Genomic DNA, 13899 nt, shown 5'->3' with positions numbered 1-13899 from the left:
CTTAAGGGGTACTACAGGGTGGGGCTATTCTCACAACTGGGAAAAATCGGGCTAGGAAAGCCTAGCCCGGATTTTCCCCCATTGTAAGAACCACCGGGCTCGGCTGCGAGCTCAGTGGTTCATAAGCGGGTCACCATCTGAAGTGCCCCTGCCCTAAAACCAGTTTTGCGGAGTGAGCGCTCTGCAAACCATAGTTTAATAATTGTGAGTAGCTGCAGCGCAGCTCCGCGCCACACCTACGCACGAGGAGACCCCCCGGAGGGGAGGTGAAAAGCTGCCTCCCAGCTCCAGGGGTCTCGCCAGCAAGCCCTGCGCACTCACGCAGGGCATGCTGGAGCTTGCAGGGGCGAATTGGCCCCCGCTCCCCCCAGCCCCCGCCGGCTCCGTCATGGAGCCGGCAATTGTGTGGGTGGCTGATCCGGCCACCCAGGGCTCCCTCTCCCCGCTCACCCTGTAAAACCGGGTCTCACGGATTGTGAGACCCGACTCGGTGAGTTTCTTCTGTCCCGCAATTGTTTTAAACTGTTAGAATTGTTTTAATGGTTGAAAGTTTTAACTGTTGCAATGGTTTTATTGGTTTGAGCGTTAAAATTTTTAATGTAAACTGATAGGAGACACTGAGGTCATTCACACAATCAAAAAACTGTGTTCTACCTGGGTTTTTGAGCTGCGTGTGCTCCCAATTTCCAATTGTGTGGAAGCAAGATAGGAGGAAAACCTGGACAGCTTTTCTTCCTACCTTGCTTCCACACAATCACTTCTACCTTGCTTCCACACAACCAAACACACAACCACATAACCACACAACACAATCACTTCTACCTGATCACAGTGGAGGCCCATTCGGGGAGGTTCCACACAACCACACAACACAATCACTTCTACCTTGCTTCCACACAACCAAAAATTGGAAGCACACACAGCTCCCAAACCCCCACAGAATGCAGTTTTTGATTGTGTGAATGACCTCATTTGGTTTTCGGGGTTATACAAATGTGATCAATAAATAGGTTATAATTAAAGTGTCCTGAGATGATTTTGTAGCTGTGTCTGTAGAAGACAACATGACATCTGAAAGGGACAGGGAGGCCAGAGCACACCAGATGGGCTCCATTTAGTAGCAAAACCACACCAATGCAGAAAATCAATTTTGTGGATGGTGATCATATGCAGAAGGAGCTAATACAACAACACGACCCTTGATTCTCTCTCTCTCTGGAAGTATCTGGAGCTGTCAGCTCTAAAAGTAGCTTTCTGCAGTGCACCTATTCTGTGCTTATGTGCACTGTGGCCTGAACTACAGTACATAGGCCAGACCTGGACAACACACGAACCACCAAGCTCAAGGTTGACTCAGCCTTCCATCCTTCCGAGGTCGGTAAAATGAGTACCCAGAATGTTGGGGGCAATATGCTAAATCATTGTAAACCGCTTAGAGAGCTCCGGCTATAGAGCGGTATATAAGTGTAAGTGCTATTGCTATTGCTATTGCTAAATGCTGCCAGTAGTAATTTATTATGGTCTGCCAGGTGCTTCACAACCTACATGGCCGTGGCAGGACCAAAAATCATCCGGCCCAGTCCACGGCTGAAAGGAAGGGCCACCCACTCACCATCTCCCCAGGGGAGCCGCTGAAACTAAGTGGCAGAGCACACACTTTACATGCAGAAGGTCCCAGGTTGAATCACAGCTAGCTCCGCTGAAGCATCACACAGCAGGCTATGGAAAAGACTTCTCTCTGCCTGAGGCCCTGCAGAACTGCTGCCAGTCAAAATCTAGATGGCCCAAAGCCTTTGTATATATGGCAGCTTCCTGTATGTGTCAGGTTTGGTTTGGTTTGGTTTCGGTATTGCAGTCCCAGGTAGGAAGCAAAAGATGGGGTAATGGTGGCATTGAGACTCTGGTGGGCAGCCAAGTCATGTAGGCTTGTCATATGCTAGGAACATAGGAAGCTGCCTTCTACCAAGTCAGACCACTGGTACATCCAGCTCAGTATTGTCTACACAGACTGGCAGTGGCTGCTTCAAGGTTGCAGGCAGGGATCTCTCTCAATCTCAGCCCTATCTTGGAGATGCTGCCAGGGAGGGAACTTGGAACCTAGATGCTCTTCCCAGAGCAGCCCCATCCCCTACGGGGAATATCTTACAGTGCTCAGCTCACACATGTAGTCTCCCATTCAAATGCAAGCCAGGGCAGACCCTGCTTCTCAAAGGGGATAATTTATGCTTGCTACCACAAGATCAACTCTCTTCCACTGTCTTGTTGAGAGACGGTGCATAGAAACATGGCCTTCCTTTCAGCAGTGGATTGGACCAGATGACCTTTTGTCACGCCCAGCCCAAGTCTATGATTCTAGGAATCTCTGGCTTGCATGACTAAAGCTTACTCATGAATCAAGTCTGCTCTTAAACAAATAACTTTTGATTCTGTGAAGTGGTTTTAACTGTTTTTACTCTGTTTTACATTTGTTGTGTTTTTAATTGTGTACACCGCCTAGAGATGCACATATTAAGCAGTATATAAATATGACTAATAAATACATAAACTTAACTCTGTCAGATGTCTGATCTGAGCAGGAGTTGGATAAGAAGACCATCATGAGACCTTCCAACTCTAGAATGCTAGGATTCAGTGAGGTCATTCACACAATCAAAAACAGTGTTCTACCTGGGTTTGGGAGCTGTGTGTGCTCCCAATTTTTGGTTGTGTAGAAGCAAGGTAGGAGGAAAAGCTACCCAGGTTCTCCTCTTACCTTGCTTCCACACAAATGTCCTGCTAACTGGGCAAAGAGGCACCTTTTTAACATGGTGATTCTCTTTATTTAGCAGAGGGAGAGTAACTGGCTCTATCCACCTCCCGCATAGTACTTCCAGTGACTGTTGCTGGCGTCTGTCTTGTGTTTCTTTTTAGATTGTGACCCCTTTGGGGACAGGGATCCATCTCATTTATTTGTTATTTCTCTGTGTAAACCACTTTGGAAACTTTTGTTGAAAAGCAGTATATAAATTGTTGTTGTTGTTGTTGCGTATACAACCAAAAACTGGGAGCACACACACATCTCCCAAACCCAGGTAGTACACAGTTTTTGATTGTGTGAATGACCTCTATGTTTATCCCCTGGTTTTGTGATCTTTCCCATTCTTCCCCTTCCCTTTTCATCATCCCACACTGGTGGGATTTAGGTGATGACGTCCTTGAGACAGGGGACCTGGTGTTTCGCTTTGTCTTTGCCAAGGTTCCCATTTAAAGAATTATGTACACTGATAGTGCTCTATCAAGGCATACATTGAGCCTCTCCTCATGATCTGTGAGAAGGGCTTGCGGGCGGGCTGCAGGGAAGGAGGGTTAAACCTCCCTCCCCTGCAGATGATCGTCCTCCCTTCCCTGAGTTGGCGGATTGCCTACCCAGATGACCAGTGGCTCTCCCAGCAGCTTCTAGGGTCGGGGTGCCAGGACATGCCACTGCATGTCACCCCACCCCCCGGAGCTCCGATTAATAATGCGAGTGTGCGGTGCATTATGGGAACCCCCCTCCCCTCCCCAAGCAGCTGCAGCTGACACATAAGCAAAAAAATGAGGTTAAGGGTGCACTTGCTCCCTTAACTAGAGGTGTGCACAAAACCTGCTGGCCCTTTTCTGGGTCATGACCAGACCATGCAGGGCCCATTGCGCATGCACGGTGACCTCCAAAATGGCCATCATGATGGGGACAAGGCCCGGAAAAGGACAAAGAACACTCAAACCAGGTGCTTTTATACATAAGGAAGGCCAGCAGGGGAGGGGGAACATCCATGGTTCTCCCATGGCCATGGAGAAGCCCCCCGGAGGGGCTAAGTACAAAAAATAAACTAATTTTTTTTACCCCCCAAAATTGAGAAAAAAACCCTCCTCCGCTGAATGGCCGGTGGTGGGGAGGTTGGTCCAATGTCAAGCTGAACTGGGGGGTGGGTCCTCATTAGCCCAGTTTTGCATGCCTGTGTGACTAGCCTCAAAGAATTAATGCAAACATCCATTTCAAGTCTTGGTGGATGAAAATATGCAGGAATATATTGCTTTACTTGAAAGCAAGAAAAAAAATCTCTCTGTGTGTGGGTGTGTGTTCTCATGTTGTTGTTTTCTTGCTTTCAAGTAAAGCTTGAGAAACTCCACCCACACACACAGGATACCACTGTGGTCAGCTAGTCATAGAGAACAGAGTGTTGTTGCTCAATATAGTTTAATGGTCAGCAAGAAGATGGAAAAGAAATACTGTTTAGGCTGAAATATGGATGCATACACAAAACAGCCCCTTGAAGGCAGGAGTCTAATTAGCAGGCCCAAGTTATAAAAAGGAGACCAAAGTTCAGTGGAGCCCAGCTAGAAACATTTTAAGTATGAAGTTCCAGACTGCATCTGCCCTTGGGACTCTAAGTTACACAAAGGGGAATTTTATTGTCTCTTCCATGAACCAACAGTCACTTACTACAGAACACAAGCCAATATGGAATAAATATTGGAATGGGCAGGGCTGGCTCTAGTATTAAACAGGGTAAGGCGACCCATCTCAGATGGTAGGTATTGTGATACTATTAAAGACCAGCAAGGCTTCCAACCCAGAACCCAGAGAAGACACACTGGGGGTATTTATTTTGCATCTGAAACTTGCGCATTAGGCTAGCATTTCAGTTCCTCTTTCTCTATGTACAGTATTCTGCTTATAATTGCAAAAACACCAGACATACTGTAGAGATGTGAGGGATGTCCCCCTCGAGGTCCATGGGAAAGCACAGCACTTTTGCTACAGAAAATTGAATGTATAGCATGTTCCTATGCATATCTCCTTGGAAGTAAGTGCTACTGTCTACAGTCTTACTTCCTGGTCAATATGCAGAAGACTGCATCCCCAGTCTTGGACTGAGAGGAAAGAGCTGCTTTCTCTGGCAAATGCCTGTTTTTAAAATAATTTGTAATGTGGTGCAGTGGGGAAATGCTTGACTAACAAGCAGAAGGCTGCCGGTTTGAATCCCAGCTGGTATACTGGGCAGCAGCGATCTAGGAAGATGCTGAAAGGCATCATCTCATACTGCACGGGAGGAGGCAATGGTCAACCCCTCTTGTATTCTACCAAAGAAAACCACAGGGCTCTGTGGGCGCCAGGAGTCGAAATCAACTCGACAGCACACTTTACCTTTAATGTTGTCTGTACGGTGGGAATTTGTATCTTTGTATACAAAAACCAATGTGGAAGTCAATGTAAAGGGTGGGTGGGAAATTAACATTTCCTTATTACTAGGCTGGTTGTCTGAATGAATTACAAGGTATGCTTGGAATTCTGAACGTAAATCAGGGAAACCACAACAAAAAATTAAATATCTACCATATAATTCAAAATTGGCAACAAAAGTCTTTCCTTGTAATGCAGCCTAAATGGAAACAACGTTATCCAAATACTGGCATTCCACCAGACCCACTACCTACCTGCTTTTTGATACCAGCCAAAGGGATGGATTCTGGCTCCTGTTTCCAGAGACGTACAATCTGAAACCTGCCAGTCACCACTTAGTTCTTCACTGCAGGTCTGTATTCCCAAACTGTTCAGAATCAAGCACAAGACCTTGCCATCTGCAGAGAGAATATACCATAATTATCAGACATCTTGATGGTAGATAATAAATGGTAGATAACAATGTTAGATAATTATGGTGGATAATAACGTCAGTAAACAGTAATGTCTACTGTGATGCTGTAAAAAAGCCAGAAATATGACATCCAGACAAAGTTACGCATAAGTCATCCCACTGGAATTAATGAGATAACTTGTTCCATTACTTTCAGTGGGACAACCCATGAGCAACTTAACCTGGATGTCAGCCAGTGTTTGTTTGTTTGTTTGTTTGTTTAAAGAGAGGATTCCATTTGCTGTCCAGGGCTGGTTTTTTAGACACTGCCCAAAAAGTGTCTTGAAAAACATTTGATATGATAAGAATTTTGATATGAAAAGGAATTGATTAGGGTACTTTGGGAGCCCTGCGAAGGGCTGAGCTTCCTGAGTGTGGATCTGATAGCAAATGCGGAGTGGAGCGGAGCATTGCTTCGGTTGCAGACTAAGGGTGCACAAACACGCCAATGTACACCCTGAAAGGGGTCAAGCTGTTGCACATATTCCAATCAAAGTCCCCCAAAGCTCAAGGCCTTTACAAGTGATAGATTCTACTGCTCACAAAAGGCTCAAAAGGGTAGCAAAATGCTTGTCTCTGCCACCACTTTCCTCAGACCAAAAAGTAAATACTTGGGTTTCAGGGGGAAGAAGCAGAGGCTGGCACTTTCCCGCCTCCTTCAGACCTTAATGAATGGTCAGATCAACCAATCGCAAAGTCCTTGAGCTTTTGCATTGTGTGCAAAAGTTTCACTCCTTGCAGGAAGCTACATCTAAGCAAAGATGTAGCTGTAAGTTTTAACTCCCAAGGCTCTGGTGAAGGCCACATTCACATGTAGGGAAACCATGGGTTCAGTAGACATGCATTCCCCCACTCCACCCCCCCCCCCCCGCCACCCACTGCATGCTTTGCAGATGTTCAAAATTGCAGTCTGAAACTGCAGAAAGGAGGGGGAACTGGCTGTGTGGGCTTCCTTCTGGCATGAAGGACAGTCCCGGCAGCCAGTCACAGCCAGAGCAAGGGAGGAGCTTCTTCCCTCAATGCCAGTTACAGATCACTGTAATGCCCATTCTGCCTTCAGACATAACGCTGCTGAACGCAAACCTCAGGTAGGAGCAGCAAAATTCACTACAACCCGAGGGTTCAAACTGGAGTTTGGGGAGACCACAGGTCACTTTTCAGATAGAACCACAGTTGCACATTTGGACATACAAGAAATCCAACCTCAGGCTCCTTCACCTCTGGTTTCCCGTTATATGTGAATGCGGATTAAGTGTCCTTCCTTCCAGGGACCAGGACTTGGGGCTTGCAGGATGCCGGGCATGCTCACTTGACTGAAGCAGGCTGCAAGCAGGCCTGTGCTCACCTCAATGCTGCATGCCGCAGTCTACATGACTCACAATGTAGTGGAAGAGCTGCTGATCGGCCCATGCTGCTAAACACATTGCAGGCAACCCGGGTGGTGCTGTGCAAGAGGTCACTTGCACAACTTGCAAGAGGGCACTTGCACAAGAGGGCACTTGCACAACTACTTAAAACAGCACACTTCTGGTTGCACAGTGCTACTGCCATTTTTCCCAATGAAAGTGCTGGTGTGCAATTTGGGGCATGCTATTTTAAGCCGCTGTGTAGCTGCCTTCTTGCAAAACGCCACTGGGACTGCCTGCAACAGGCACAGCACCACTGGTTAATCAGAAACTCTGCTGTTGTGTTGCACATCATGTGGACGAGCAATAAAGATGATGGTTCTGATAGAGAGAGTGGACAGAGATAATTTTTAATCCCTCTCTCACAATACTAGAACCAGGAGACATCTTATGAAACTGAAGGCCAGGAAATTTAGGACCAACCAAAAGGAAGTACTTTTTCACACAGTGCATAATCAATCTATGGCCTTCTCTGCCACTGGATGTGGTGATAGCTGCTAGCATGGATGGCTTTAAAAGCGCTTAGACAAATTCAAGGAGGACATATCGATGGCTATGAGTATGGTGACTATAGGCCACCTCCAGCCTCAGAGGTAAGATGTCTGAGTACCAGTCGCAAGGGAGCAACAGCAGGAGAGAGGGCATGCCCTCAGCCCTTGCCTGTGGGCTCTCCAGAGGCATCTGGTGCGCCACTGAGTGAAATGGCAGGCTGGACAGATGGGCCTTGGCTTATGTTCTTATGGCCATAATAGAAATAAGAAGAATACCTGTTGCCTGGGAAGCATTCATAAACCCAAACCCTGTGCAACATGGATCGGCATCGCAGAGACGTTCACAGTCAAAAAACCTGAGGGGAAAAACCACACTATTTTTGGAAGAAAACCCCAAGTGAGTTAATATTGCATCTTACTGTTTGAGAAAGTCACGACTCATTCTTGTGCCTGATGAATAGGAGCACATATCTATGTGAATTAGTAGCACACAGTGGCTTTCTGAACCAGGGCACATAATCTATGACCAGCAGGGTATGTTAGCTCCACCAAGATATGTTTCCCGGCCTGTGTGCAGAACATAGGGATGTGTAAACAGGTTCGACATTGAACATGTTAGATGCCGAACTGGTTCGGTTTGGGGCTGAACTGAACCACCCCCTGTCTGGTCCAACCCTGAACTGAACCCCCCACCACCACCTGGCATGACCCAGGCCATGCAGAGGCCCATGACACAGGTGCAGCAGCCTACAAAATGGCCACAGGGCTGAAGGGAATGTCCAGAACAGGCCAAAGAGCAGCCGAACGGGCTGGTTTTGGATGAATGGGAGGCTGGTGGGGGGAGGGGGAACCTCCGTGGACGCCCCGCTGCCTCAGAGAACCCCCCCTCCCCGTGGGGGTAAGTTTTTTTTAAAAAAAAAATTAAAAGCTCGCAAACCCCTCCCAGACTGAACCAAACTGGGAGCGGGGTTTGAGGGGGTGCCGGACCAAACTGGCCCCATCTGGTTCAGACTGGAACAGAACTGGACCAGCCAGTTCCGTGCACACCCCTAGCAGAGCAGTCCAGTTTGTTTCGCCATGGGCTGGGTGACAGGGAAGGGGGACTGGGGGAAGGGGGGCTTTTCCTCATTAAAATGCAGGGTACAAGTGCTGGGCAGGACGGCACTGCCTGTCCAGTTCCTCTCTTGCAGATGATCACGCCCCACCCCCCACTCCAACACCTAGGTTTTAAAAATTATTATTATTATTATTATTATTATTATTATTATTTACATTTTCTATCCCGCTCTTCCTCCAAGGAGCCCAGAGCAGTGTACTCCATACTTAAGTTTCTCCTCACAACAACCCTGTGAAGTGGGTTAGGCTGAGAGAGAAGTGACTGGCCCAGAGTCACCCAGCAAGTCTCATGGCTGAATGGGGATTTGAACTCAGGTCTCCCTGGTCCTAGTCCTGCACTCTAACCACTACACCACGCTGGCTCACTTTAACATATGATTAGAAATTGGGAGTGGGCACAGTTCCCAAACCTGGGTAGGATGCTTGTCCTACCCAATTGTATGAACTGCCTTACTGCCTACCTTTGCCTAACAGTATTTTGCCTTTATCTGGGCACACATTCCTCTGAATTCCCTGTATCAGGAATATGCGGAGGAAGGAAGGGAAGAAGAGGGGAATTTCTACAGCTGGCCAGAGTCTGAGAGTCTGTGTACCTTTCCTCAGGTACTAAAGCTTGGGCCTGCCAGAGGTGTGAGCCTGCTGGCAAGAGCAGAAGGGCTCTCACCTGTAGCTCTCAGCCTGTGGATTCAAAGTTTGCAGAACAAAGTCTGAAGCAGAAGAAAAAGAAGTCTAACTTCTGTATATCTTTCCAGCTTTATAAATACGTTTTTGTTGATTGATGTTTTGGTATTTTAGTTTTATGGGCATATCAAGGATTCCTAACCGTGTGTCCCCAGATGTTGTTGGACTACAACTCCCATCATTGACCTTCAGCCATTGTGGGTGGGGATGATGGGAGTTGTAGTCCAACAGTTTATGGAGACCTAAGGCTGGTAGACTTTACTTTATATCATTCTTAGTCCTTGTCACACAAAAAATTTAACCAACTGCTCACAAATGCTCTCAATGTCCCTGTTAAAGATTACCACCTTACACAAACCCACTCCCATATATCTATATATTTATTTCTCTAAAGCATATCTGTGGCTAATCCTGTGTGTAGCAGCTCTTGCGAGAGCTCGCAAGCAGAAGCACCTGATTGGGCAGTGAGGATTCCATATGCAGATAGGGAGGAGGTACATGCAATGGTTAAGGTCAGTTGGAATGCTACTGTTACAGGTCAGAAGATGTTCTTGATTGTAAAGAAGAGGAATATATATATGGATGGATAGTGGGCAGGGGTCTGTGAATAGAGGGGTCGTGTGGGAGGAAAGAGCCCCTTCAGAAGAAAGAGGCTGCCGTTGTGTGAATTAGATGAGGAAACAAGATGAACAGGATCTGTCAACTCAGGAAGGGAGAGAGAGAGAACGAAAAAAGAAGAAGAGAGGGGAAGACAGACAGAGGGGTTGAGTGAGTGGAGGAGAGAAAGAGAAAAAGAAGGGAGAGGAAGACAGAAAGGAGAAAGGGCGAGGAACAGGCCTGAGCCTGTCAGTGGCCTGAGGGAATGAGTGGCCATGGCAGTGGCAACAGCGAGGAAGGGGATGGTCAACCACTGCTGCTCCTGTGGGGAGGAATAGGAGCAGGGCTCGGGTGAGGAGGTCTCTGGGGATAGGGGGCTGCAGCTTGGCCAATAGGCACCAGCAACGCTGCAGCTTTGAGGGGTGAGGGGGATGGAGGAGTGACCAAGAAGGGTGAAGAGGAGGGAAGCAATGGGATGGAGGAGGAGGAGGAGCAGGAGCAGGAGTGTGGCTCAGGTGAGGGTGGAGAGATCTCTGAGGTGAGAGGGGGACTGTGGCAAGGGGGTGAGGGGAGCAATCAAGTACTAGCACACAGATGCTCTGTGTGGGTTACGCTAGTACTGATTATTTGTATATAAAACTGGTGCAAAATGTATTTGCAAAATGCTTGGGTGGGGAAGGAGTGCTCTTTGTTTCTTCCTTTGGAACTTAGGAACACAGGAAGCTGCCTTATACTGAGTCAGGACATTGGTCCATTTACTCAGTATCATCTTCACTGACTGGCAGTGGCTCCCCAACGTTACAGGCAGGAGTCTCTCTCAGCCCGACCTGGAGATGCTGCCAGCGATTGAACCTGGGACCTTCTGCATGCAAGGCAGATGCTCTATCCCTGAGCTAGGGCCACTTTGGACCACTCACTTGGTCTGTCTGGTGTATTAAACCTGCTTTTGAATTGCAGGGGTACCATTCAGCTGGGCAAGGGCCTTAGATCAGGCATAAAGCACATGCTTTGCATTTACAAGATTCCCAGGTTCAGTCCCTGGCATCTCCAGATAAAACATCTCAGGCAGCAGTCCACGGCCTTGGAGTGAAGCTGACACCCAGAGCTGACTTAAACTGGCTACAGCATATTGACCTGGCTCAGCACAGGGCAGCTTCTGATGTCTTATACCCCTTTGCATGGCCTTGCTCTCACTTGTGGCACACTAGTCTGGATGGTGGGATTAACAGGTGATGGAGGACTCTGTGTGCTTCCTAAGGTCTTGGAGGAGACACTATGGCCCTTTCCAGCCCTATGACCTTAGAACCCTGCTCATAGAAGAGTTGTTTGGATAAAGCCCATGCTTGCAACACTGAACAGGAAGGAACCATACCCCTCTGATACAGTTTTCCCTGACACATCAATCTTGTTTCTCACGGAGGCTCTTGAAATCCTACGGAACGGTAAGCGGGTGTAGAAGTTCTCAACACTCCCTTCTAGAGAGACTACAAAGCAAACAACAAATGAACCTGTAAGTAAATATGTTTATCAACATTCATTAAATCCGGGATTCTCAAACCAGGTCTGCAGATGTTGGACTACAGCTCCCATCATCCCCAGGCACAATGGCCTTTGGTCACTGAGAAGATGGGAGTTGTAGCCCAATAACATCTGGGAACCCAAGATTGGGAACCTCTAGAATTGGTCATCCCCCTCTCCCTTGCCTCACTGAAACAGCCTTGAGCTCCACACATGACAGATCCCCTGAGGTTGCTGTGGGGTATCACAGTCCCAGGCGCACAAACAAGCCCTACTTCTGGTCACAGTGATGATATCCCAGGATTGGGCATGTCATACAAATCTACCAGTCTGTGACACAGAAACCAGATATCTGTAACTTAGTTTTGAAGTGAGTTACAGATGTTGGGTTTTGTCCACAATATGCCAAGATTGGGTTGTTTTGTACAACATGCACAATCCTGGAACATTGTTACCATGACCAGAATAAGGGTTTGCATTTGCTCTCACAGCAACCTCGGGTGCTGCATTACATTTCTCAGCTTGCACACTTGGAGACTCTTTTCACAGCCACAGATTCCTGGGTAGGAATTCCTGGGTAGGAGGGGATTAGCCCAGGAATCTGTGGTCGTCTGGGGCAGCAGGAATCCTCCCGACCCAGCAGCTCTGAATCTGGGTAGCCAAGATCCAACTCCCAGGTTAAAAGTGAGATAAATAGGAACATAGGAAGCTTCCATATACTGAGTCAGACCATAGGTCCATCTAACTCAGTATTGTCTTCACAGACTGGCAGCGGCTTCTCTAAGGTTGCAGACAGGAATCTCTCTCAGCCCTATCTTGGAGAGGCCAGGGAAGGAACTTAGAGCTTAGATGCTCTTCCCAGAGTGGCTCCATCCCCTAAGGGGAATATCTTACAGCGCTCACACTTCTAGTCTCCCTTTCGTATGCAACCAGGGCAGACCCAGCTTAGCCTAAGGGGACAAGTCATGCTTGCAACCACAAGACCAGCTCTCTTCCCTAGGTAGGATGCAAAGAGAGCCGTCCTGCCTTTTTCTTTTGGTCGTCTGCACTGCCACTGTGTCTCAAAATACTCCTGGGAGATGGTGGCCATGTTTCCCAAAGAGTGCTGTGGCTTGCAGGGCCAGGCAGAGCAGAGCTGTTGCATTACTGGGGGCTGCCTCGCCGCTGCTCACACAATGATGCTGGAGGACCCAGCTTGGGTTTTCTTCCCTCACAGAGCGCATGGCAGACCAATCATGTGCGGGTTGGGTAATTAAACCCAACTGGGGATGTGGGTCATCTGGGAGGCATGGGGTTTGCGCATGCCTCCTGTCTAGCCCATACCCATGTGGTCATGAGAATGGGCTCTTAGTCCAGCAGCCAATAGTGAATTTCAGCATGCGATTTTGTGCTATTCCCTTTTAAAAGTCCTGGCCTCCTAACTATGCTTACCCCACCGGACCAGACCCAAATGTATGTATCTGACACAGAGCTGCCTGCTCCCACAGCTGGCTGGAGCTGGCTGCAGGAACAGAAGAACACACACTCCACCCAGTAATCTGCCCCAGCTTCGAAGAGTGATTTCCACAGAATTAACCTGATGTCCCTGCCCCATACGCACAGGCAAACCTCGTTTGTACAACACACTAGTCAAAGCTGATTCACTCCGCTGGTAATGCTGATTCACTCTGCTGAGGAAACAACATAAATGTGTCTGAAAGAGACAGCCTCCCTCACCTGTTTTCTGATACAAAATGTGCGGTTTCTGAGGTAACACCATGTTGCACTTCTCAGGAACGTTGTTAGTGATATTGTCACAGATCTGGGCCGCAGGATAGAGGGTGCAGGGGAAGTACAATGCAGTCGTGACGTTTGGTATGTCTGCCAGATGGCAGAACTCATCTTCCACACAACCTAGGAAGAATAAGCAGTACTAGGAATCCTTGTCTGAGTCGTGCTCCACCTTGCCCAGCCTATTGGCCCATGCCCATTCCCTCCTGCTTCTTCTCTTCTCAGAAGCCGCCATGGCTAGAACCAGGAGCCCATGGCTCTGCGTGCCCAGCTGCAATGAGCCACCAGGGCCACAGGCCGGAGCATTCCCCTAGGGCAGAAGCTCTCAGACGTAGATCCCGAAACATTACTGACAACAACCCCCATCATGGCCATCCATAATGGTTGAAGGCTAATGTGGCAGTTGCAGTCCAAAAATAACTGAGGCCCAAAGTTTGAGGACCCTTGTACTAGAGCAGTAAAGGTACTGGAGTGACTCCTCCCTTGCAGGTTGGCCATTGGCCTTCCTTACTAGGAAGAGCTATAGAGGTTTCCTGTTCAAGCTGTGACTTTTCCAGGGCCTTTGATAGTCTTGGCTGACTGGTTTGTTGTTTAGTTCTGACATCCCAGATCTTCCTTGCACAATCCTTGGTTCTAACCTTTGGCTTGCCTCCTGGCTTTGCC

General features: G+C 48.1%; 1 protein-coding gene across 1 annotated transcript in view; it reads right to left on the bottom strand.

Annotated features, from left to right (window-relative positions):
• Window positions 1-13899, bottom strand: part of TG (thyroglobulin) — a 240257-nt gene that overhangs the window by 139349 nt on the left and 87009 nt on the right. Inside the window, exons 31-34 of the mRNA XM_053245969.1 lie at window positions 13183-13359; window positions 11321-11432; window positions 7831-7910; window positions 5458-5601 (exon numbers count right to left, since the gene is read on the bottom strand). Coding sequence (XP_053101944.1) covers window positions 5458-5601; window positions 7831-7910; window positions 11321-11432; window positions 13183-13359 — 513 coding nt within the window. The remainder of the gene's footprint in view (window positions 1-5457; window positions 5602-7830; window positions 7911-11320; window positions 11433-13182; window positions 13360-13899) is intronic.

Source organism: Hemicordylus capensis, chromosome 4 (assembly GCF_027244095.1).
Source record: "Hemicordylus capensis ecotype Gifberg chromosome 4, rHemCap1.1.pri, whole genome shotgun sequence".
NCBI classification, from domain to species: domain Eukaryota; kingdom Metazoa; phylum Chordata; class Lepidosauria; order Squamata; family Cordylidae; genus Hemicordylus; species Hemicordylus capensis.
Note: the sequence above shows the minus strand (reverse complement) of the source record. Positions and strands in the feature narration are given on the sequence as shown.